General features: G+C 39.1%; 1 protein-coding gene across 2 annotated transcripts; it reads left to right on the forward strand.

The window, feature by feature from the left end:
* Positions 1 to 2,050: 2,050 nt before the first annotated feature.
* Positions 2,051 to 21,050, forward strand: LOC138043837 (ribosomal protein S6 kinase-like 1). 2 transcript variants are annotated; one of them, XM_068890317.1, is made up of 16 exons: positions 2,051 to 2,224; positions 2,320 to 2,355; positions 6,482 to 6,602; positions 6,783 to 6,898; positions 7,029 to 7,212; positions 8,415 to 9,251; positions 9,969 to 10,090; positions 13,451 to 13,558; positions 13,700 to 13,747; positions 13,949 to 14,035; positions 14,671 to 15,272; positions 17,204 to 17,331; positions 17,724 to 17,806; positions 18,188 to 18,283; positions 19,497 to 19,527; positions 20,082 to 21,050. In XM_068890317.1, the coding sequence occupies exons 1-16, from the start codon at positions 2,126 to 2,128 to the stop codon at positions 20,168 to 20,170; spliced, it is 2,787 nt and encodes a 928-aa protein (XP_068746418.1). In that variant the 5' UTR covers positions 2,051 to 2,125; the 3' UTR covers positions 20,171 to 21,050. The 2 variants fall into 2 exon arrangements, with proteins under 2 accessions (XP_068746418.1, XP_068746419.1); XM_068890318.1 differs by having other exon boundaries at positions 2,051 to 2,221.
* The last annotated feature ends 1,768 nt before the right edge of the window (positions 21,051 to 22,818 follow it).

Raw genomic sequence — 22,818 nt, forward strand, 5'->3', positions numbered from 1 at the left:
TGTGCAATCAGGTGTCCGGCAGGGTACCGTTCTTGCGCCGGTACTGTTCCTTCTGTATATAACACACCTGCCCACAGGAAGATCATCTGAAGTTAGTAGTACGCTGACAATACAGTTGTTGATCAATAATGATCTCATCAACTGGAGCAGTGGGCTGCTAACCCTGTGACCCTCTGTGTTAACCCATGAGTGATACTTACTCCAAAGAGGTTAAGTATTACAAGTATTTAGGTGTCTACATCACAAGGAAAGAAAAGGAAGGAAGGAAAGGAAAGGAAACAAACTTTATTTAAGTGTCCTCAGCTGGTCTCTACAATGCGAGGAAGTCAAAACAAAGGCAAATAAAATGTTGTGTCTTCTCCGGTGGAACCTCTCATCCTGCGACAGGGTGATCAAGTCATGATCCTTCATGTATGCTAGCCTGCTCTGTCCAATTGCGAAGTACAAAAGCAGTAGGGAGTTAAGAAACCATGACAGCTACGGCGACAAATACGTCACTCCAAACTATTAGTTTGAGGTAGGGTTAGGGTTCGTGTTTCACGATGTTTCTGTCTCGTTTATGCTGTTAGGGTTAGGGTTAGGGTTAGGGTTAGGGTTAGGGTTAAGTAAGGGTGAAGTATGCTGTAACCAGATTCTTACGTACAGATTTGAAGCAAAGAGAGAAAAGGAAAGATTCACAGTGACTGTTGTTTGTCCATGTTGTCATCTGAAAATTGGTCATTTTAAGTAGTTGTTTTGATGAGTACAGGAAAGAAATGTACAAAAATGTGTGCCACACATACAGCGCAATCATTTTTCCTCTTTTCACCAATAACATTACTGCCTTTTGGCATTGTCGTTGTTTATACTGTACTGTACTGTAGCCGTCCTTGTTTCTTAAACTCCCCATTGCTTGGTCACCACATACTGCCAAAGATATTTATGCCATTGACTTTATCCAGAGGAGAGCTGGCTGCTTTGTCCTTAATGACTACTCTTGCAACAGTAGCGTCTCTGTTATGCTAGCAGATCTGAACTGGCAATCACTTGAGGAACACCGCATCATCAATGATTTGTCGATGTTTTATAAGATCAATTCCAATTTTGCAAATATCTCTTTCCCAGCCGAAATTAGCCTAGGTTTTCAGGGCACTAGCAGGTCTTATGATTATAAATTTATGCCCCTATCAGCTTCAGTAATTACCTATAGATATTTGTTCTTCCATAGAACAATCCTAACCGTAACAAATGGTCTTCCTTTTTTCGTGGTACATCCATGCGTCATCTGTCAACGTTTTCAAAGCAAGCATTGTGCTTATGTAATTTGTTATTCTGGTCCACAGTTACTAATATTTCGTTCAATGTAAATTGTATTTGTTTAGCTAGCCACTGATCAGCCATCGCCGGTTTAGAGTACTGATGGCAATTATCACAATTAAAGATTAAACATTAAAGGATGATTTCTTTCTTTGGTAATCAACCAAAACAAATAGTTATTATTTTTATCACAACATAGCATAGCAGACGTACTTGGTTTGCTATGTCGTATCTTCTTGTCACGAACAATGTTCCAGATATAAAGAAAATAGCTGCCCATGTTACAACACAAAGTATCAACACATATTTCTTGAACTGTCTTTGCGTCGTCCCACGTGAGAAAACAGTCCCTTGGGAGGCCATGAAGCTCTAAAGAGCTTTCCACTCGGAAATTAAATAAGCTCAAGCATGGAGTATTAACAGTACCTCACTTGCACAAGCTGCGCTAGTCGAAAAGGAGGACAAACAGTTATTAAAACAAAAGCCCTGTTACTCACACAATTTTGGCTGATAAGCCTTTTATATATGTGTCCTCAAATGGCGAACAATGAAAGTCGAAGGATATCCTCACCCGGGTGGGGTTACATGTTATGTAACCATAAATTTCTGTTGATGACAGCTTGAAAGATATGAAACTGACCAGAGGTTCCTTTATTAGAATTCCATCTTGGTATTCATAGTAATAATATGATGAAAGAACGTGCCATGAAAAAAGAAATTTCAGGTCGACACGAAACCCACAGGCGGAGAAGTGTGGTACCAGAAAGATTTCAGTGTGACCCTGGGAACAAGCGAGGAACAAACATGGCGGAAATTTAGTTGGAGTGAAATGGCATATCACGATGACCACTGGGTCAGGCTGTTCAATGTATCGGATCCACGGAGAGCTTATGCAGGACACACTTTGTACAAAGTCACTTCCAAGGTAGTGGTGCATGGCGAAGTTTCTTTTGGAATTCATCGCTAATGTTCATTAAGAGCTCCTTGTTGATATTGTACTTCCTTTTCAACATGACCTTGTAGGTTTTTCAGAAGGAATTTCCTGAAGGAGCGACAGAGGTTTGTGCAATGTGCAATGCTATTATGGTATTTTATTGTTAATAAACCTCTCGTAAATAAGGGACATGCGCACATTGAATGTAGAGATGTATGTTTGTAAAATGATAGTTGGAAAGATCATCGCAGTTAATTGAGAAATTTTAATAAGCGGTTGCAAGGCAAGCCTGAAAAAATCTACTGTTCAAGCCTGGATGATTTTCGGGCTTTCTTTACAGCTGCTTTAAAAGCTTAACTAAGTCTGCTACGATATTTCCAAATATCATTTCATTCTATAATTTCCACGGTTAAAATATATGATGGAAACTACATCCATTCTAAGAAAAGTCGTTTTGTATGTGTATAGCTCGACAATGGAGAGTAGGGTTGTACCACTGATGAGAGTATTTGCCGACTCAACACCATATGTGGCTTGTCTTGTTGGTTTGCAACTTTGTAACCGCGCACTGGTGGCTCAGTTGGTTGAGCACCGGACTGTCACGCGGGAGGTCGTGAATTCAACTCTGGCCGGACTAACACTCAGGGTCTTTAAATAACTGAGAAGAAAGTGCTGCCTTTGTAATTACATCTGCAAATGGTTAGACTCTCTAGTCTTCTCGGATAAGGACGATAAGCCGGAGGTCCCGTCTCACAACCCTTCAATGTTCATAATCCTGTGGGACGTAAAAGAACCCGCACACTTGTCGTAAAGAGCAGGGCATGTAGTTCCCGGTGTTGTGGTCTGGTCTTTCTGGTCTGAATAGGGTAGGGTGGAGCACCTCGCATAGGACCTCGAGTCCTGTTCATGCTCCTTCCCTCTGGGCAGGTTTGCCCAGTAGAAGAGACAAACCAGATGTCTCGTAAAAAACAACTATGCCAAGAGGTTCTTTTCCGGATACTCTAGCAGCGGCGCTCCAGGCTGCTAAGTGGCCTGGGGCAGAGCCCCATGATACTTAAGAGAATATGGTTAACCTTTTTTGTTTGTTTGGTATGTGATTGACTGAACGTATGTCCGTTCATCCATCCTTCCATACAGACTCTGGGGGAGGGGGATGCAGCTTTGTGTAATGAAACTGCAATAGAGACTAGTTGAGGCCTGCTATGCTACGTTTACTCCAAAACTCCAGATACAATACAACATTCCACTATATGATTACCTAGATCAGATTACAGACTATTATGTGTGATTATGTGACATATTGTGACAGCCTTCCTGTTTTGTCAGCTTAATTCTCTCTCCTTAATCAATAACGTAATCAATTCCAAAAGATGATCACAGATATCATATTGATTTTAAAGTAATCACTAAACATGGATTAAAACTACTTGCATTCATAAATCACCCAATGATATAATTGTAAAGCTCCACAATGCTGAGGATGTCTGGTTTCAGTAGAATAATGAGGATTTTATCATCCCAGTTCATAACAAAACAAAGGATAGTCAGTTTTTAATAATGTTTTTTTTTAATTTTTTATACCGAGACTATGTTCGCACATAGTCTTGCAAGTATACTGGAGGTTTCTTGATCCTCTGGGGTCTGTTTTGTCTGTAGATTTCAGTTGTAGGTGTCTGTAGTTGAAATTGTTGGATCTGTGGTTGCGATTCGGCAGCAGGAAACCTTAAATTATGAATGAAGTTAATAACGGTACATGACATCAACTTCCATACAGTCGCTTCTAGCAAAGTAAACAATGCCTCCATGAATAACGACTTAGTCAAGAAGTACCAAGACGTATTCTCAAAGGAAGTTGGAACCATTCCAGGAGAGGTACTGTAACATCTACAATGTACGAGTAGATGAGACAGCACAGCCAGTAATAATGCCACCTCATATGATCCCCACGGAACTCAAAGACAAGTTTAAAGCTGAGTTAAACTGGATGGAGAATCTTGGCGTTCTGTCCAAAGTTGATGAGCCAACGGACTGGGTCAGTAGTGTTGTCGTGACAACCAAGAGGTCTGGTCAATTGAGGGTGTACAGCATTTCCTTTCGTGTACTTTTCATTGATGATGTCCACAGATGCGCCACAGCTGATTTGGAATATTGGACTTTGTCTTTGTTGATTAGCATCTTGGTATAAACAAATCGTTTAAAGGTTGATTTATCATCAGTGGCATTAATGGCATGGTCAGAGTCTTTGATATCAATACCAGAGAGAAAATTGTAATGGCTGTCATCACTCCCTTCGCTATGGACCTCAGGGTCATACTCGTATTCTCTGATTCCATGTACATGTACATCCCGCTGACTATCTTTCCAGCACATCTTTGCAAAGTGGCTTTAGGGTTCGCTAACCCTAACCCTAACCCTAACCCTTTCAGCATTTTTGTTGCCAGGCTGGACACAACTCTTTCCTCGTTAGGTGCTGTTCTCCGCAGACTTTCCATTTTCTGATGATTTCGGTGGTTTTAGGCTTGTCGTGTTTGACAGTTTTATCATTCCTTTGTTTTGACGTAGCTTTCCAGTCGTGTCGCAGCTTAGAGTTGGCTCCAGAGATTTAATTGAGACAGTCAATGCATTTCTTTAAATCTAGATTGCATTCTTGTAATGAACGTTTTCGTATACAAGTAATTATGTAGAATGTGGTTGTTGATGATGAGAAAGATGCAATCTCTCAACAGGTTCTCTGAGAGACATTCGCAAAACCCGCATGACTTTGAGAGCGATCTTAAAGTGGCCACGTATGCATCTATGGACTCATTTGGCTCTCTGCTATGCTACATTTACTCCAAAACTCCAGATACAATACAACATTCTACTATAATTTATGATTACCTAGATCAGATTACAGACTATTATGTGTGATTGTGTGTCATATTGTGACACTTTGAGGCACGGATGAATCTTCTTGGTAGGAAACGTTTGTGCAGCCTGCTTTTATCTCACTGACCTTCATTACTTTTGAACAAGAGTTTCTAGTATTAGTGACGACTAACGGGATAAAGTGTAGGAAAGAGCATGAGAGAAGAGGCGACAAAATTTGAGCAATTTAAGCAAAGAAAGCCTTGAGAGAAGCTGAGGAAGGAGAAGAAGAGAAAATTTCAACAAAGAACACCGTATAGCTGAGAGAAATAGAATGAGAGACAAAACACTGATTTACAACGGTTAGCTTTCAGGTAATGTTGTCCTTCTTAATGCACTGATGCCTCACTGCCTCAAAAATTTTGTAAAACTTGCTAAAAGAAATGAAGAAGGCCTGAAAACGTTTTCAATTCCATGTTGAATGAAATTCTGGCACATTTCAACAAGCACACACCACATCACCATTCAAGCTTACAGCAGACATCATTGGCGTGTTTTCTTTGTCGGCCATAAAATAACTGAACTCTCAACGCCTTATAAATGTACATTTATCTGCAAGGAATGTGTTTGTAAGCAATGTTTGCGACAGTTTAGGTTGTTTTTGGCCTGACAAGACTTTGAAAAGCGGTTTGATAAGCTTGAACCTGCGATTTTTGGCAAAATCTCGGACAGTGATTGATTTATAACAATTGTTTGTCTTGTCTGTGACGTGGTTTTGTGGCCGGCTATGTTTGCTTATTTAGGAACTGAATTCATCATTACTGTGGTGACTGCCCACGCTAAATTAATACAATTTGATTTATAGGCTTTTTGTGTGAAATGAATGTCCAGTCATGAGCTGCTTTGTTTGACTGTGAAATTGCAGTAGAGTAAGGAAATAACAATGCTTTAGCTTGACGTTTGAATTAGTAATTTTTGCTATTATTCTACATGTAAATTGAAGAGAGAGGGTGTAAAGATTATCAGTTAAACGGAAAATGTTGTGAAAGAGATTACTTTGCATGTAATTTCAGTTGTACATAGTTGTTGATTAACATATTGGTTGTTGTTTGCAAGGCTTTTTTGTTTACTGCTGTCAGCTCAGAGGCATTTGATCACTGTAAACTGTATACACTAATGACGATTAATTTTGTACTTTATGCAGAAGCATATACACTATATTGCTTTCTGGGGCTAGAAACCGGAGCTCCGCTTTTAGGCTTGGCTAAATATTATTTTTTCCATCTCATCCATCTCATTAAAAACCAACGTTTACGTACAATTTCATGTGATGTGAATTGATTTACAGTCTCACCCATTTCTATAGCAAACTTAAGATATAATAAACTTGTTTCCATTTGACAGATCACAGTTTGGCGAAGATTCAGTGATTTCAAGAAACTTCATCAAGAGCTGTTTAAGATCTTCACTTTCAAACATTTCAACGAGGAAGAATTCCCGCATTTTCCAAAAGCTAAATTTTTTGGTATGTTGATCCAATGCAGTTATAAAATCACTTTGAGCCAGGTGAGGGAGAAGGGAGTGGGACTGAAATTAATAAATTTCTTTAACCTGGAACCGAAATTTTGTCAGTCCAGGAGTTTCTCCTAGCTAGAGTCACAAGTGATAATATTACTTACAAGTAACTTGATGTCTTTGTTCTCAGGTCGTTTTGAAGAAGGAGTGATTGAAGAGAGAAGGAAAGCTGCTTTAGAGCTTTTGAACTTTGCTGGAAACATCACAAATCTTTTCACAAGCGTGCCATTTTTGAAGTTTTTTGAGGTATTTACATCTGTAACCACATTGAGTAAATGAAGTTAAAATCTGTTAATGTGTCAGAAACAGGAATATGTGAAAAAAAAATCTTATTATAGGGTGTCACAAATTTAAGTGTTTTGTTATTTTGTTTTAGGGAGGATTTCCTGATAGTCCTAAACACAGTGACAGTTTGGCCAGTATAGAGGATAGCTCATCAGAGACAGAAGGTGACAGCCCCCAAGAGGCCAGTAGTATCAATGAGCACAAAATCAGTGATTGTAATGTTCAGATTGAGCAGCAATCTCCATCACCACCAATTTCCTCAGGCAAAGACAATGGTAAAGTGAACATCAATCAATGACTTTATTAATGTGTCAAAGGTATCTAGCCGATGGGAAATATCCCTCTACTAATTGATATTATTGTTGATGAGTATGTCTATTAACTGCTTCATTTAAGTTTTTTGAGTAGGGATGAGATGATACATCAATACCTCTTAGATGTTTGAATGTCTTCAGTTCCTGTAAAAAAGCATTCTCTGGTTAAAAAGAAAAATAAAAAATGTAAGCTTTCGGCTTCCAGACTTAAGCCTTTAAAAACTAAGATGTAAATGCGTGAGATGGAAAATTATACAAAATGGAAGTGTGAAAAAAAATTGTAAAAAGGGTAAAAGGGAAAAATGCGCTAATCTAAAAGAATAGAGTATTGTTTTGTCAAAGGCTTGGAGTTATTGTCTGCTTAATTAGTGTTAGCATGTTAAAACTTTTAACGAAAGAACGCTTTTTTACATGAATGTCTCCAAAACCTGGTTACTCATCTATTTTTAATATTATTATTATTGTTATTATTATTGTTGTTATTATTATTATTATTATTATTATTTATTTTTTTTATTTTTATTTTTTATTTTTATAATGGTCTAGTATAGTACGAAACCTTTTAGTTTTTATAGATTTCTGTTAATTAGTATGTTAAGACCAAAGAGAAAGACACATATGTAATGGAATTTTTTATAATGCATATTAAATGATTTATTATTGTATGATTATTAAGATTGTAAACTTAAGATTTTTCTTTGAATTTGTTAATAAAGTTGATTATTAAAAAAATATGTATTATTATTATTATTATTATTATTAGTATTATTATTATTATTGCACAAATGTCAATATACATGTAAAATTTTGTTTTGCGCATTACGATATCATTACATATCTGTATGCAAGTTAAGAATACTACATGATAATCTATAAAACAAAAGATATGATAAAAAATTAAATAAATTACAATTATATAATTTTAAGAGAAGTTCACTATCATGATATATTAAAGTTCAATTTAACAAACTGACGTCAATTTGTTTTTTACAGTAACAAAACCCCAAACTGTTTAATTACCGGGTTAAAAGGAGGGGAAAAGACGCAGTAAACAGCCGTAAACATGAATTTTAACCCTAACCCATACAACAAAAAAGAAAACGTCTTACTTAAAAAAGTTTTAAAAACCTGATAGAAAACATCCAAAGTGTTCTTTTTCATAGATGATAATCCTGATGAAGCGACTCTTGGAGGTGTGTGGCTTCTTAAACAGCCTTCCCTTACCGAAGGCCTTGATACCCTGAGTTCAGATGAAGAAGACGAGAACAACCCTTTGGCAGTAGAAAGTAGTTTATCTCATGAAGGGACAAATCTGAACCCTGTAGAAGAACATGATGATGTTTTTCATAACGACGAATACTTTTCAGAACGTGAAACTGGAATTTCGGCGGGAGAGGAGAGGGAAAGCAACACCGAGCCTCCTAAATGGCTGGTAAGAGCGATTTCCATATGTAGTGAAGGAGAAGACTTAGAAATCCTGGCCTCTGAAGCAGATATTGGCGAGGATGTATCATCTTTTCCTAATTATTATCACCATGGAGAAGGCGATTATCAATGCCATTCACAACCGGGTTTTTCAGATGAGAAATCAAACTCTGAGCATGGTGTTTCAATTGAAAAATCATCGACATATGTCTGCAAAGGCGATAAAGATTATGCGAATACACTGAAACAAGAACATTTGGCATTAAAACCAAAACCTGCATTGACGTCTCAAAAAAGTGATGCTTTCAAAGGATCATTGGAGGACCCCAATTTAGTTAGTGCAACAGAGGATGAGCAATCTTTCTCGAGTGCGAGTGGTTTAGTAAAAGGAACAACTCGCCAAAGGACGATCTCCGATCTGGGAAATATTTACATCGACTCTAAAGAAAGTGACTACTTGTATGCAGCAGGACACACAATTCACCAGGCACTCGATCATGAGGTTAATGGTAGATACGAAGAGGCTTTTAGCCTGTATAAGAGTTGTGTTGGCGTGTTGTTGAGTGGCGTGCAAGGTAATGCTTACGTTTTACTGTTATTAAAGAGGGGGCTTTAATTTAGTAGCCAACAAAATGTCGCAATTGCTTTTGCTTACTGTTGTATTTTGCCAGTTAGAAATCTTCCGACGAATTCTTGACCAGTGAAAGGAAAAAGTAAAGGCAAAATTGACTTGCTCGCACGAGATGTTGAACCTTTTCACAATGCTAAAGAATGCAAAGCCATGCAATAGGAGGTTTTCACGTGACGTAATCGCCACCATGTTGGTGGACGAAAACAAAAGATCTCTTATAAGCTTCTTTTGTTCGTCCACCAGAAGTCGTACATTTCTTTATTGTTAGTAGTGCCTCTAGAGGTTGGTTGTAAACGTCCTTGGCAATTTCCTAAGCTCGTTCAACATTCAATAATAGAACCCATCTCCGGGCCACGTTTATTTTCTTTGCCACCGTTAGGATTGCCACCCTTGAAACCAATAATTGTAGACCTTTTTCGGGATTTGTTAACGTAATTACGTTGGTTATCAATTAAAAACTGCACTTCCGGTTGAACTTAGCTTCGGTCAAAAACGTTTTCTTAACTTACATGAATCAAAGCGCGAACAGCTCTGAATCCGGGCTCTGAATTTGTATACAATATGTTTATTATTCATTTTCTATCTTCGCTTTTACTTCAACCTTACGAATACTCGATAAAAATACCATGGTAACTTCATTCCTTACGATTTTGTTTCCAAGGTGAAAAGGACGCGAAGAGACGGGAAGCCGTGAGGCGTCAGACAGCTAAGTATCTATTGAAAGCCGAAGCACTTTACAACACTTATCTCGCGTGTAAAGAATCATCAGAGAAATCTGAGCAGGTATATACGAGTGAGTGTTTATTTTTTCGAATTAACTAGTTAACAAATTAGGTTGTGAGACCAATGGTGCCTTCAAAAAGCGCACTCTAGAATATCAAGGTGGTCAGGTAGAAACGGAACTTTTTTACCTGAGGTCACAAAATCCAGTCAAGGCTATGCATGTAAAAGTTAGAGTAAGGTCCTGACTTTAAGTTCTACCGTAATCGCCATTATCCATTATCTTGAATGAAAAGGGAAAATCGCGTTCCGTATTCCAAGATGTTGAGCGAACTTTTTCGTTTGATCAAAAGTTTCGCCCACCGTCTGGTTGAACGCAATATCTACCTGTGAAGGTGGCTTTCAATCATTATTCGATGGAGAGTCAACCAATTTGTACCCAGTCACTGAACAATCATCTCAGATCGAATCCCAACTGAAATTAATGCGTTTAACCATGCATCCAACATCTACACCGGAAAGTCCTAGTCGGAGTTTCTGAATTGAAATCCAATCGGGTTGTTGGACAAACATCTTGTGTCCCGGATCATTACTTATTAATATCTTCCATGTCGTCAAAAACACGAAAATTAAATCCAAGGGATTAAATGATCAAATGGCTCCATCAGCTGTTTTACAGACCATATTCATTTATTATTCTTCTTTTTTATTTAATCAATTTGCCTATGAGGCGGGTGCTACACAAAAGAGCAAATAGTCACCGACCCAAACCACATATCAATATTATTGATCAACAAGAACGTCTAATTAGGCTGTTGCTGTTACCGCATTGGCAGCAAATAATTTTGTAGGTATTTATATCTTCAGCATGGAACACGTTATGCAAACGAGTAAACTAGAAAGTTTTCAGCTTTTTCTTAAAAGTAGAAACGTTAGTTATTGCGTTTTTATAGTATGATAAACATTCCATAAATTTGGTAATCTAACGAAAAATGTTCCTAAAAGAGAGATGCTGTAGCACTAGTATTGTTGAGTAACTATAAACAAAAAAACACCTAATCACCTAATTTACACTTGAAAAAGCACATCGTTTTAGATGTTCAAGCCAATAATTAATTGGAAGTAACTTAAGTGTAATTTGCCTTTCCTTGGTTGATAAGTCTGAGTTTTCTATGATGAAATGTGAGGCGCGCTTTGGATTTTCTCAACCTCCATCATCAACATCGGTGTTTGAGGAGACACACTTGAGAACATAAGCATAGGTGTGATCGAACCAGTGAGATGTACAACAATTTGAGTGCGTCTTTATTTACTTGGTCGGCACAATTTCTCTTGATAAATCCAAGTAAGCGGTTCGCTGTGGCTGTAATAAACCTTACATGGTCGATCCGTGTCAAGTCTTTAGTAACCACGATGCCCAGGTCTTTAACAGACGAAACTGATGCTCTAAGACAGGTGTCGTCTATTGAGTAGGATAGTTGTGGACTGATGTGTTTCCGTGTAACCCTAAGAAGGCTGGAAAGACATTTCGTTTGTCAGTGACCAACGTTGTTGGTGGTTCAAGTCGGTTTGAATGGAGTCAAAGTCATCCGGTGTTTCAGTACATTTGTAAAACTTGGAGTCGTCAGCAAACATAGCCAGTGTGGTTTCTGTATTAAAGTTTGGCATATCATTGACAAGTAGTGTAAGCAAGGTTGGCCCAAGAAGGCAACTTTGAGGAATTCCGGATTTGACTTCGTTCCAGTTTGAGTGATGTCCATTCATGACCACTCGCTGGAGGCAACCAATGAGATGATTAACCACTTTAGTAGAGGATCACGTATACCATAGCATTCAAGTTTGGCAAGTAGCTTTTTGACATACTAAATCGAAAGCTTTTTTGAAGTCTAAATAAATAAGGTCAGACTCAAGACTTTTGTCTAATGCTTTACCAATATCGTGTAGTACATGAAGAAGTTGAGTTGTGCAGGATTTTCTGGGTTGAAAGCCGCAGTTGTGGGAGGAAAAAACAGTCCTTGATAAACGGGAAGAGTCGTGACGCAACGCAGTGTTCTTGAATTTTTGCTACTATGGGATCGAAGTAGGGAAATAGGACGGTAGTTATCAACTTGATTTTTGTCACCTTTCTATGCTGAGCGAGGTTTGCGCATTTCCATTCACTATCGTACTTGCTAGATAATCGGTATGCTTCACCGAGAGTATTAGCCATATTTCGAACAGTATTTTGGATAACACACGAGGCCTGGTATTTAGTCCCAGGCTGCAGTCGCGGTTGTTACTATGAATATGCACATGGATACGTCATTAAGAGACCAACAATGTTGAAAGAGGGGTGCAGACGGCTTGAACGTTATTCGACTTTTTGCGATAACAAAAGAAATGTTGAATGGTTGTTGAAGCAAAGTTTAAAGGCTTTTAAACGCATTCAACATCGATCTATCTTCGATTCAACATGTTTCAACACGGTTTAAGGGGCAGCGGCAATCCATTTCAACATCGCTGTTCAACAAAATCGAACGGATGTTGAGGCCGTTTTCCCAGGCCTCATTTACATGAAACTCAACACAGTTATCTTTATGGCTAAATACGGGAGGAAGCACTTGTGCGTGTTAGGTTTATGTGATCCTGTTCTTGTCACTCACTAAGGTTTTTGTGGTAGTGCACTGTAAGTGCACTACATACTGTGTCACCGGGCTGTAAGAGTGTAAGAGGTGGCGGCATTTTTGAGGGTTAAAATAGATATTTCGGTCCTATGTTTCTGGCACAAAGTGGTATACATTGAGGATTCCCATCCAGATACTAACCCCGCCGGACAGGCACTTCGGTGAACTTTTGTCAACTTTTGTCTTAGATGACTGTCACACGCTCAGAATGCACGCTTAACCTTGTGGTGAAAAAGAAGTTGTAACGGAACTTTAAAATGATCAACATGCCAGCCTCGAAGCCAATGTTTCTCGATTCCCTTTTATTTTCTTCAATCTTGCTGGGTTCAGTATTTTACTAGTAGCCACATCAGTGGCTTCTCATGGGGCTATTTACCAAAGATATCTACCATGGCATTATAATCCTTTACGATACCTAAACAATATCGTGTACTATTAGGCCTATATATTACGCAAAGACAACTTGAATGTCCTGGAAGACAAAACGCAGCTCAGTTGACAATATACTGCACTACTACACGACGCAATGCGTGCCTATATTTAGTGTTGTCCTATCGATTGGTGAAACATTTTCAGGAGGACTCGCACCCTGTGCACAACATCAAATAAGTAAGTAGGGTGGTTTAGGGTTAGAAAAAGATAAATCTAATTATATTTCGTTAATCTTAAAATTTCTCACCGAGCTAGCTGAGTGCATTAATTTATTTGTATACATCAGGGTATGTACTGTGCTACACGTATATCTAAACACTTTCCACAGGATTCTTTATCATCCCATCCTGATAACAGCCTTTGTGAATCGAATGATCTTCATAAGCTCAAGGACCTCACACTTGTTGACTTGAAAGTCATAGGAGTTGTTGGCAAGGTAAATTTTAATCATGTTATATATAACACTGCTCGTTTGTATGGGCGTACAGCATTTGGGCTCCAACGTTATACGAAGAGAGTGTTGGAGGGGTCGGAGCATTGAACTAACTTCCTTTTTTCTTGTTTTTGAAACACAAAGGTCATTCTGGTTCAAAACATGCTCAATGGGGAAACTTGTGTTGTCAAGGTATTTTCAATCTAAACCTTTCTTTGTACCCAAGCCGATTGCCATAGTGTGTATGCTTACTTCAAGGTCCAATTCCATATTTGACCAAGTTAAAACGTCTCCGTGCCAGTCCCTCCTTATAATAACAAGAACAATCTACTATTTTCCGGCTTAAAAAACGTTGTAGAAATCAATGAGATTGTCGCTACAATGTAATTTCAGGCTGTGTGTAAGTCGGGGCCAACACGGACGCATGTGCAGTCCTATGGAAATGGGCGTCAGAGAAAGAAGTCCGCGAGGCGCCTATATGTAAGTACTTTTATTTCCTTCTTTTATTCTTATGACTTCCAATGCTTAAAATAGGATTTAAAAGACGATAAAGAGCCAAAAAGTTGGAAGGGAGCCACACCGCAACAAGAAATTTCGTGTGTAATGAGACCTCGTGTTGGCATATGAAATCATGACCCAAACCTAAGGTAAAATGACGACATCAGACTCTTGTAAAGGTAGGTGCTCTTGGGTTAGAATTGCCCAAAACAATTCGTAAACGAGAACAGAATGGTAGTGATCAAAGATCGTTAGGAAACAGTGAATAAAAGACCGAAATAAATTATTGGTGAAAGGAGTACATTTATTTTCATTTCAATTTCAGTTGTAAGTTCTCGGTAGTTTTGGGTTACAGTGCTAAGCTCCTTGATGGAGTATCACGTACAATAATCGATCAATCAGAAGTCAAAATACAAAAGAACAATTGTCATTTGGTTATTCGTGTTTTCGCGCAATTTTCGGTACCGTTTTTTTTTTTTTCGGAATCAGTTGACGGGTCTTTTGATTTTTTGTTACTTTTTGTAAAATTCGATGAAAACTGGTCTAAAACCATGAAAGGGTTGTATCATTGGAACTGTCTTGTATTTGAGTGCTTTCTGGCGCTTTGTTTATGACAGGGAAAATACCCCAACATTGTACGGCTTTACAAATTCTTTGAGACTGCAAACACCATCTATCTGTTATTGGAATACGCGCAAGGCGGCCGACTTTGGGATCATATATTCACTTGCCATCGCAGTTATAAGGAGTCACTCGATTATGTCACAGGAAAACCCAATCAAAGAAATGTTCAGGATAGAAACGAACTTGATGGCGATCACAGCGAGAGGAAAACAAATGAAAATCATTGCACAACATACGAGAATAGCCTTCCTCCCAAAGTTTCTGGAATGCCGGAAGAAAGAGAAAACCATTTTAGCGCGGACGTTTCCGTGCCTGGTTTCGCAAAACAAGGAAAATCTACAATTGTATGCAACACAGACACTGATAAGTGGGTGCCCGATGGGAGTGGAACTTCGAAGATAAACACGGAATCCGTGGGGGATAAATGTACTGAGAGGTCTTTAGTTTCTCCAGACAGGAGCCATTTACTGTTTATGAGGATGGATAAGTACTTTGCGTCATCAATGCAGCTTGTACCGAATGAGCATATTAAAATTTGGGCGGCGGAACTTGTGTTAGCTGTCGCTTACTTGCACACTGCAGGGATCATTTGCAGGTAATTAGGGCCTGTTTATATGGTCTCGGTTACCCGAGACAGCCCTCCTTCCCGAGACAACTTTAAAGAAGGTCTATATGGGAATTGGGTGACAGAGACAAAGTTGACCCTACTTGATTATGCATATATGTTAAGACGCATCTTCCAAAAATACGTATCTTCGTTTGCCTTCTTTCTTTCTAGCTCGTTTTTATTAAGTATAGCTGCGTTTTCACATTCAGAAAATGGACTGACAAGCTTAACGATGCAGTAATATGTAGTTTAAATGAGGCTGTTTTTGAATCGAGAGTTTCTGTTGACTGCGGTCAGAATTTGGCGGGAAAAACCTTTTCATTCGAAAGCAAATGCTAGCAACATGTAAAACCGGAGGACCCGGAGAAAAACTCTCGGTGTAGAGAAGAGAACCAACAAAACTCAACCGAGATAAGACTCCGAGTCTGGGATTCGAATATTGAGCACATTGGTGGGAGGCGAATGCTCTCACCACTGCACCCCATGCAAAGCCATTGTTGCTTCTTTGATTTAAATTTTATGCGTGCGCATTTAAGATTTTGCTGTCTCGTCTCGGGTAGTCGAGCCAAACTGTTTACATGCGGAAAAGTTCTCTTGCCTGCCAGGGTTACCCTACCTGCCGAGGTGAGACAACTCTCCTCCCCGAGTTGTCTCGCCCACTTCATGTAAACGGTTGATATAATTTTTTAAACAAATGAGTGGAAAAATATCTCGCCCAGGGTAACTCAGGGGAAGGGGAAGGGTTGTCTCGGGTACCCGAGACCATATAAACAGGGCCACAGGGCCTTAGTGTAAAGGCTTACAGCAGTCAACAAATTGGAACGCTCAAAAGGAAAACGCTATGTTAAATCCTTCAAGCAGAAGGTGAAGCAAGTGCTTATAGTCGGCACTACGGTAAAACGCGGGAAACTTGAGAGCGACCAACAGTGGGAAAATGCTACCGGTTACGGAATTTGCCTGTGACTTTTAGGCCAGTAACTCTATCGTCAAACCAGTGTCTCATTTTCGACTTTACTTCCGCATCGTTTTCAAAACGAGACGTGAAAGGGCAAATTTTTTCTGATGGTAGTTCTTTTACTGTACATTTGAATGAATGAACTAAGAGTGACGAGGCTCTTGGAATCGCTTTGAAAAACAAAGGGTGCGAAATTGCATTTGGCACTTGACTTCGAATTAAACTTAAGCGGGACAGGTCGCCGCTGTAAGGATTATATGGACATAACATTCCTAAAAACGTTTTGACAAAGAAGGAGAGGGAATAATGAGACGCTAGCTGACTTTATCAATCTTCCCTCATTTTTTTGCAATAAACATCTTGAGTGAAGTTTGGAAGTTTACTTCCGTCAAGTTTAGTTCATTAGATTCGCCATGTAAGCATGGTGACGACAACATTCGGGGCAAGATTACTGTGGCTTCGTGGTTTTGCAATTTAATGTGGTTTATTATTTCGTTCAAAAGAGGGGTTCAGAACAACATAATACGAATTTAAGAAGTATGTATACAAAATCTCTAACCTTAATAGCCAGAAGTCAAAAGGACTTTGCCAAGTGCTAGAACTTGTAGATGTAGGTGTAGAAAATCACGGTTTTTCGTTTTTCTATGATTTTCCTATTATGCATCGCGTTTTGGACAAGAATGCATCCCTCAGCGACCAGAATGCATTGCTCTTTGGAGGAGCCTCGCTTTTAGCAAGAATCGCAAAATACAGTGAAGAAGAATTATCGACCTTTTAGTCGTAAATAGTTTGTAACTTAATGCCTATCTTATATTTTCTCTTCTTTCAAGTCAGATTTATCCATGGCCAACTCGACCTGTCAATATTAGAATCCTCCGTGTCCAACAAATTTGGACACCAGACCTTGTCGGACAAGTTATGAGTCCTGTATAACCTGAATTGGCTTTTACATCCATATTTACAGAGACTTGAATCCTAGAAACGTACTTCTCGATGAGGAAGGTCATATTCTTCTGACCTATTTTGGCTCCTGGGAAGAAGCAGATTATGTTCCTGACGAAGAGGCAATGAATCATTTGTACTGCGCTCCAGGTATTCATGCCATTCGACCAACAGATTAGACGTTTGTTGTGTAGTCCATGTCATCATCATTATGATCATCATCATCATCATCATCATCTTTGTTATTATTGTTATCGTTGGAGCCAAGACTATCGTGGTCTTCATTAGGTAATCATCATCATCATCTTTGTTATTATTGTTATCGTTGGAGCCAAGACTATCGTGGTCTTCATTAGGTATCGTCAACTCTGAAATCATCACCATCCTGGTCATCATCATTGCCGACATTATTATCTTGAGATATATGATTTCTTTGCTATGAAGTCGTGGATAACTGCCCCTATACCCCACCCAGCCCTCAACCTGATGTATTGTTATAAGATTAAGCGCAACTGACTAATTTTTTTGTGCCTACGTGGCAGAGATTTGGCAGTTAGGTGAAGTAACAGCTGCAGCCGATTGGTGGAGCGTGGGAGCTCTTCTGTATGAAATCATAACAGGGCAGGTTTGTCTCAATTAATTTCTCTTCAAATAGAAACCTCCGCAATTCTTCTCCCTCCATCTTCACTCAAGGAAAAGGCGGCGTTGCCGGATATTTTCATGCAGATGCACGGAGTTTAAGTACCGGTATTTGGTTTCGGTGTTCCGATTTCTTAATGCTGTTGACTTTGATGCACTGTTAATGTCAACACACGGTACCCGCCACCTGTAAGCTACATGTATATAGGTCCTTTTCTTTTCATTTCCTTTTATTTTTTGAAGAAAGTCTATTCTCAGTCGTGGCCTCCTATTGCATTCAAGTCACACTCACCTCTAAATTCTGTATATCATTTCGAAGTTTCAACTCATAATTTTTAAGTTACGAGCGTTTAATTTCTTGTTTCAGGCTCTTTCATCTGCGCATCCCTGGGGACTTAAAACACACACTGAGTTACAGCTGCCCAATAGAATTTCACCCGAGGCCAAGTCTCTTATAAAAGAGGTACTTGTCGAGAGAAAATCAGTTCTATAAGACACGCTTGAAGAAGAAACCAATGTAAATGACGAAGGTTTCAGGCCAATTGTAATGAAGAAGATAAGAAATTTTTACCCCGGTAAATACATATGCATGAAAGGATTTATTTCTTATTTCAATGGTGACTCGGGGATACTGGAAAAAAATCATAATTCTTCTTTGCAGGACGCGAACCTGTAACCTTCCGATCACTAGTTCTTTTGCTCAAGCATGTACTGAGCTGTAGGAGACTCATGGGAGCTATAACAGGTCGGAACTAGTCCAACTGAAAGGTTTGACTGCTGTAAAGGAGCACACGGATTTTTTTTTGCGAGTATCCCCGAGTCACCATCGAAATAAGACATTTCATGTCGTCATTGATGAGCCTACTGTTGAGTCCATGAGCAGGCTCTTTTGATAAATGACGCGCACAGTCAAAAGCTAACCCTTCTTTTGACGCCTGCCTTAATCCAATTAGGGTCTGATGGCAGGCTCCTCATGGACACTTTTCCGGACCAGAAAGCAGGAAACAAACAAACAAATATTAATGCAAAAAAACGCCATGTAAAAGGGGCTGAATGTGCATGTCCAATACAACTTGTGTTTTTTTCTGAAGCACTTTGAACAATGAAGCTCTTTGAACAATGGGTAAGAAGTAAATATAAAACAATGTTCTCAAAACAAACGTAAGAACAACTGAGATGAAAAAATTTCCCGCTCTGGGGTATCAATGTGTTGTGCATTCCTAGAATTATGGTATGTTGAAGGAAATTCTCATGACCACCAAAGTGAAGCCCTCTGGCTTTTTCCTTGTTTTTTTTTTCCGTGGGTCTTGGATGGGTGTCTTCCTAGAAAGCGATCATAGTTTGATGACCACCAGGAATACATCGATCGAGAGGAAGTCTTGGGTCATTGATTTGTATATGCATGACTTCCTCCTTTCAGGGGTTTACAAAGGGAAATCCCTTCCTTCAGGGATGTATATGGATAAATCCCTCGTAAATAGAATTAATTTCCATTCGTCATCCCTGCTACCTGATCGAGCCCTCCTCAGGCTTTCAGTCTGTTGAATGTTTAATTAATGACTCTGGGCCTTAAGCAGAGGTTGTTCTATAAAAAGACAAGAATCATCATTATCATGAAATAGCATGCGATAAGATCTCTATATTGACCTTTTTATTGCTTTTATCATTGAATCTAGCTTTTGAGGGTGATGCCTTCAGAGAGATTGGGTGAGCCATTAATTTTATTACGCTTTTATTTCAAATGAGCCTTGAACATCGGAAGAGCGCCTTAGTGCGCTTGTGGTTAGCTTTGTTATGATTCCATTCGACGCAAACCAATGTTTTTACTCCCTGTGGGTTTTAGATAACAATTGCTTCACTACTAATAATGACGATGGGAATTAGCTGCGAAAGCAATTTCTATCTAACAATTACCTGGGCTAATGCAATTTATATATCATCAATACTGCGCTTCCGACTCCTTTCTTCTTTTTTGGGCGCGAATTACACGCCCAAGTATCTCCAGGGCCAAGGTCTGTGTCTGGTTTTGTTTTGGGGTACATGGTAGTGGTCTCTTGCTTCTTTCGGGATGTTAACCAACATAGATTAGCGGAGACAACCTTGTCTTTAGCCGTAAAACAGTGGTCAGCAGTAGCCACGGTCGCAAAGGTTAGAGTCAGGGTTAATATGTTAGATAAAAACACATAACGGCAATTCAAATGTACACAGTATCGTATAATTTTATTCTCTTTCACATTTTCGACCTTATCTTGTTTTATTAGGTTCTGGTGTAAACGGCGTGGAAGAAATCAAAACGCATCCGTTCTTCAGTGGAGTTAATTGGGCCTGGTTGTGCTCCAGAATCAGTTAAGGGAAAAATATGGAAATAACTTAGAAGAACCAATTGGGTGTTCCTGCACGTAGGGAAGAGGGCTTTATGCAATTTCAAAAGCCAGGGTTATCTGCCTGAAACGAGGGGATATCAGATTTATTCACCTCTGGTCCCGTCCGAGAGCTGCGCCCTCGAGAGAAACCAGAGGTGAATAAATCTGATATCCCCGATTGAAAGGCCAATAAAATGCTTATTTTACACATTGGCGAGGTTTTTAGAAAATGCACTGTTGTTTGATTTGTTGTTGAAGATTTGTAAAGAAACAAATATATGTAGTTTCTAGGGACTTAAATTACATCCATATGCGTGAAAAATTGCGAAAACAAAATTATCATGGTCTGAGTTGAATATTTAAGTGTAGTTTGCCTCGTGTATTAATTTGCACTGTGGATTACCGGTTTGATTAGCTTCAGCTGATGTCGAAGTATGAGTGAATCGGATTCCAGTGATGATAATTTCATCACTCAAAGCAGTATTTCTGGTACTATTCAGTCGTCTTACGAAGATGAAAGTTTGTTGGATGTGCCAGCTGATGTAAAGGAAACTTGTTATGGAGCGAACTGGGCATAGGAATGTGAAATCGTTGCATGCACGAATATCAAAGAGTTAGCTCAAAGGAACGAGAGGTTTTGTCCGAGGTTTTGCAACTTTCTAAGAAATCGTTTTTGTAGGAGGATACGCGTCAGCCTCCGCGTAAGAAAATTGTTTTCGATCGTAGCAGCGTGAATACTTCATCTAGTTCCACGTTTACTTTTGCTAACTGCAAAGTTGTATTTAACATGAAATGAAACTTGTATAAAATGAATTCAGATAATGTTATTAAATGATTTAATAAAATGGAAGTGTTATTTGGTGCAGTAATATTGTAGTGTATTTGATGTTTTGAGGGAAATAACTGCAGGGAAATAACTCAGGGTTAACCCTAACCCTAATGAAAGAACATAACCCTAATGAAAGAACATTGGTGTTAGGGTCACGTATCCAGTATCGTCCTCTTTTGGGGCCTATTCAGCTTTTCCGTTTGAATGGGTAAACGTGTTTATTCTGGGCCCCAAAGCAGAATGAAAGGAATGAACCGTTTGCTCGAAAACTGTACTTGCCGTCGAGATTTGTTTCTCAATGGAAGTACGGATCAGGCCCTTGGTTGTTTTATCTGAAGTCGGATCAGGTTGTCAGTGTTTATCTTTGTAACATTTTCAGTAGGGGGAGGGGGGGGGGGGTGGTAGGGGGCAATCTGCTTGCTCCCAAAACGTGTGTCGTCAGTCGTGGATGCTACAGTGAAAATTTGGGCTTGGATTTGTCGTAGGGTTCTGCGAATGTAAGGCTAGTGGGGATTATCTTTTGGAATTATTCTCCAATAGGGAATAAATGAAATGTAAGATCTCTGTAAACTTTCAACAAAGCTTAACCAACTACAACATCAACTTTCATTTTTTTTTAAAGTTTATACAGAGATATTACAACGTTAAGGCATAAGGCCAAAAATAAACATTTAACAGTAACAGATAAAAAAAAGAAAAGATCAAGATCCCACTTGACTTCTCTGTACTCAAATTCTAGTTTCTGTTTAAGGAGGTTTTAAGAGGTTATATTTGCAACACTGAAGGAGGATAACAAACTTGAAAACACTTCTATTCTTGGAGTTGTTTCTCGCATTTTACATGTCCAGATATATCTGGCGACAAAAAAAAATACTGTTGTGCATTTGAAAAGAAATCTGTTTTTATACCGAAGACTACGGCCAAAGAGACCGGGTATTAAGTTTTAAAGAGGTGTGGTTTTTATTCACCCAATCTTGAAAATGCTGTCAGAAGAGTAAAATGACTCTGCAGGATCAGAACGCGTGTTAGAAATAGGTTTGACATAAATTAGCATAAATTAGGTGTAGCGGGAAGAAAGTCACGTGTGACTTGAAAGCCTTAGTCTGAGTTTTGCTCGATCGTCGGATCGCTTCGAGTTTTAAGTGTGAGTACTGAGTATTAGCAGAAACCCATAAGGGTTGAAACGTGTAACGGCCCCTTGTGTGTTGGGAAACAAGCTTCTGAATATTCGATTTGCTAAGTACCATATTTGGAACAACAAGAGCGAGGGGTTTCCAAATATGGTACTTAGCACTGAAACATTCAACCAATCAGTTCGCACTGAATATTCGGAAGCTGTGAACGCGCGTTACACGTTTCAACTCTTATGGGTTTCTGGTATTAGATTTGAACCGTGCTGAAAGTGCCCCTAACCCCAAAACATGTTTTTCGCTAAAATGAATCTTTGCACCTGTTCGAAACGCACTGCGGCCATTTTTTCATTTTTCTAACAAATCCTGAAATTTTATAGGCTTAGAAAGTTGCGAAAATCCAAGCATCTTTTGTTCACGACCGAGTCAGAAGGGGAGTGGGTCAATTCCTGATTTGACGTTTGATTTACATTGCATTAACTCTTTGTGAAAATGCATGCAAAGTAGATAAAGTTAGGGTTAGTTGTCGTGGTTAGCTTTTTGAGGAAGCTTGCTTTTTTCTGTGTTTCGTAGAGATTTAATAGAGGATACAACACCATAAAAAACAAGAAAATTTGTCTTCGAGCCGAAGCGCTCCGTAAACTCCGAGAAAGACAAAAAAGTGTTGTCATTTTTC

The sequence above is a fragment of the Montipora capricornis genome, chromosome 3, assembly GCF_036669925.1.
Source record: "Montipora capricornis isolate CH-2021 chromosome 3, ASM3666992v2, whole genome shotgun sequence".
In the NCBI taxonomy this organism is placed as follows: Eukaryota; Metazoa; Cnidaria; class Anthozoa; order Scleractinia; family Acroporidae; genus Montipora; species Montipora capricornis.

Coding starts and splice junctions, on each gene's coding strand:
- LOC138043837 (XM_068890317.1), top strand. CDS start 2,126: ATGGCATATCACGATGACCACTGGGTCAGGCTGTTCAATGTATCGGAT. Junction 10,091..13,450: donor CATCAGAGAAATCTGAGCAG/GTATATACGAGT, acceptor CACTTTCCACAG/GATTCTTTATCATCCCATCC. Junction 14,036..14,670: donor AGTCCGCGAGGCGCCTATAT/GTAAGTACTTTT, acceptor TGTTTATGACAG/GGAAAATACCCCAACATTGT.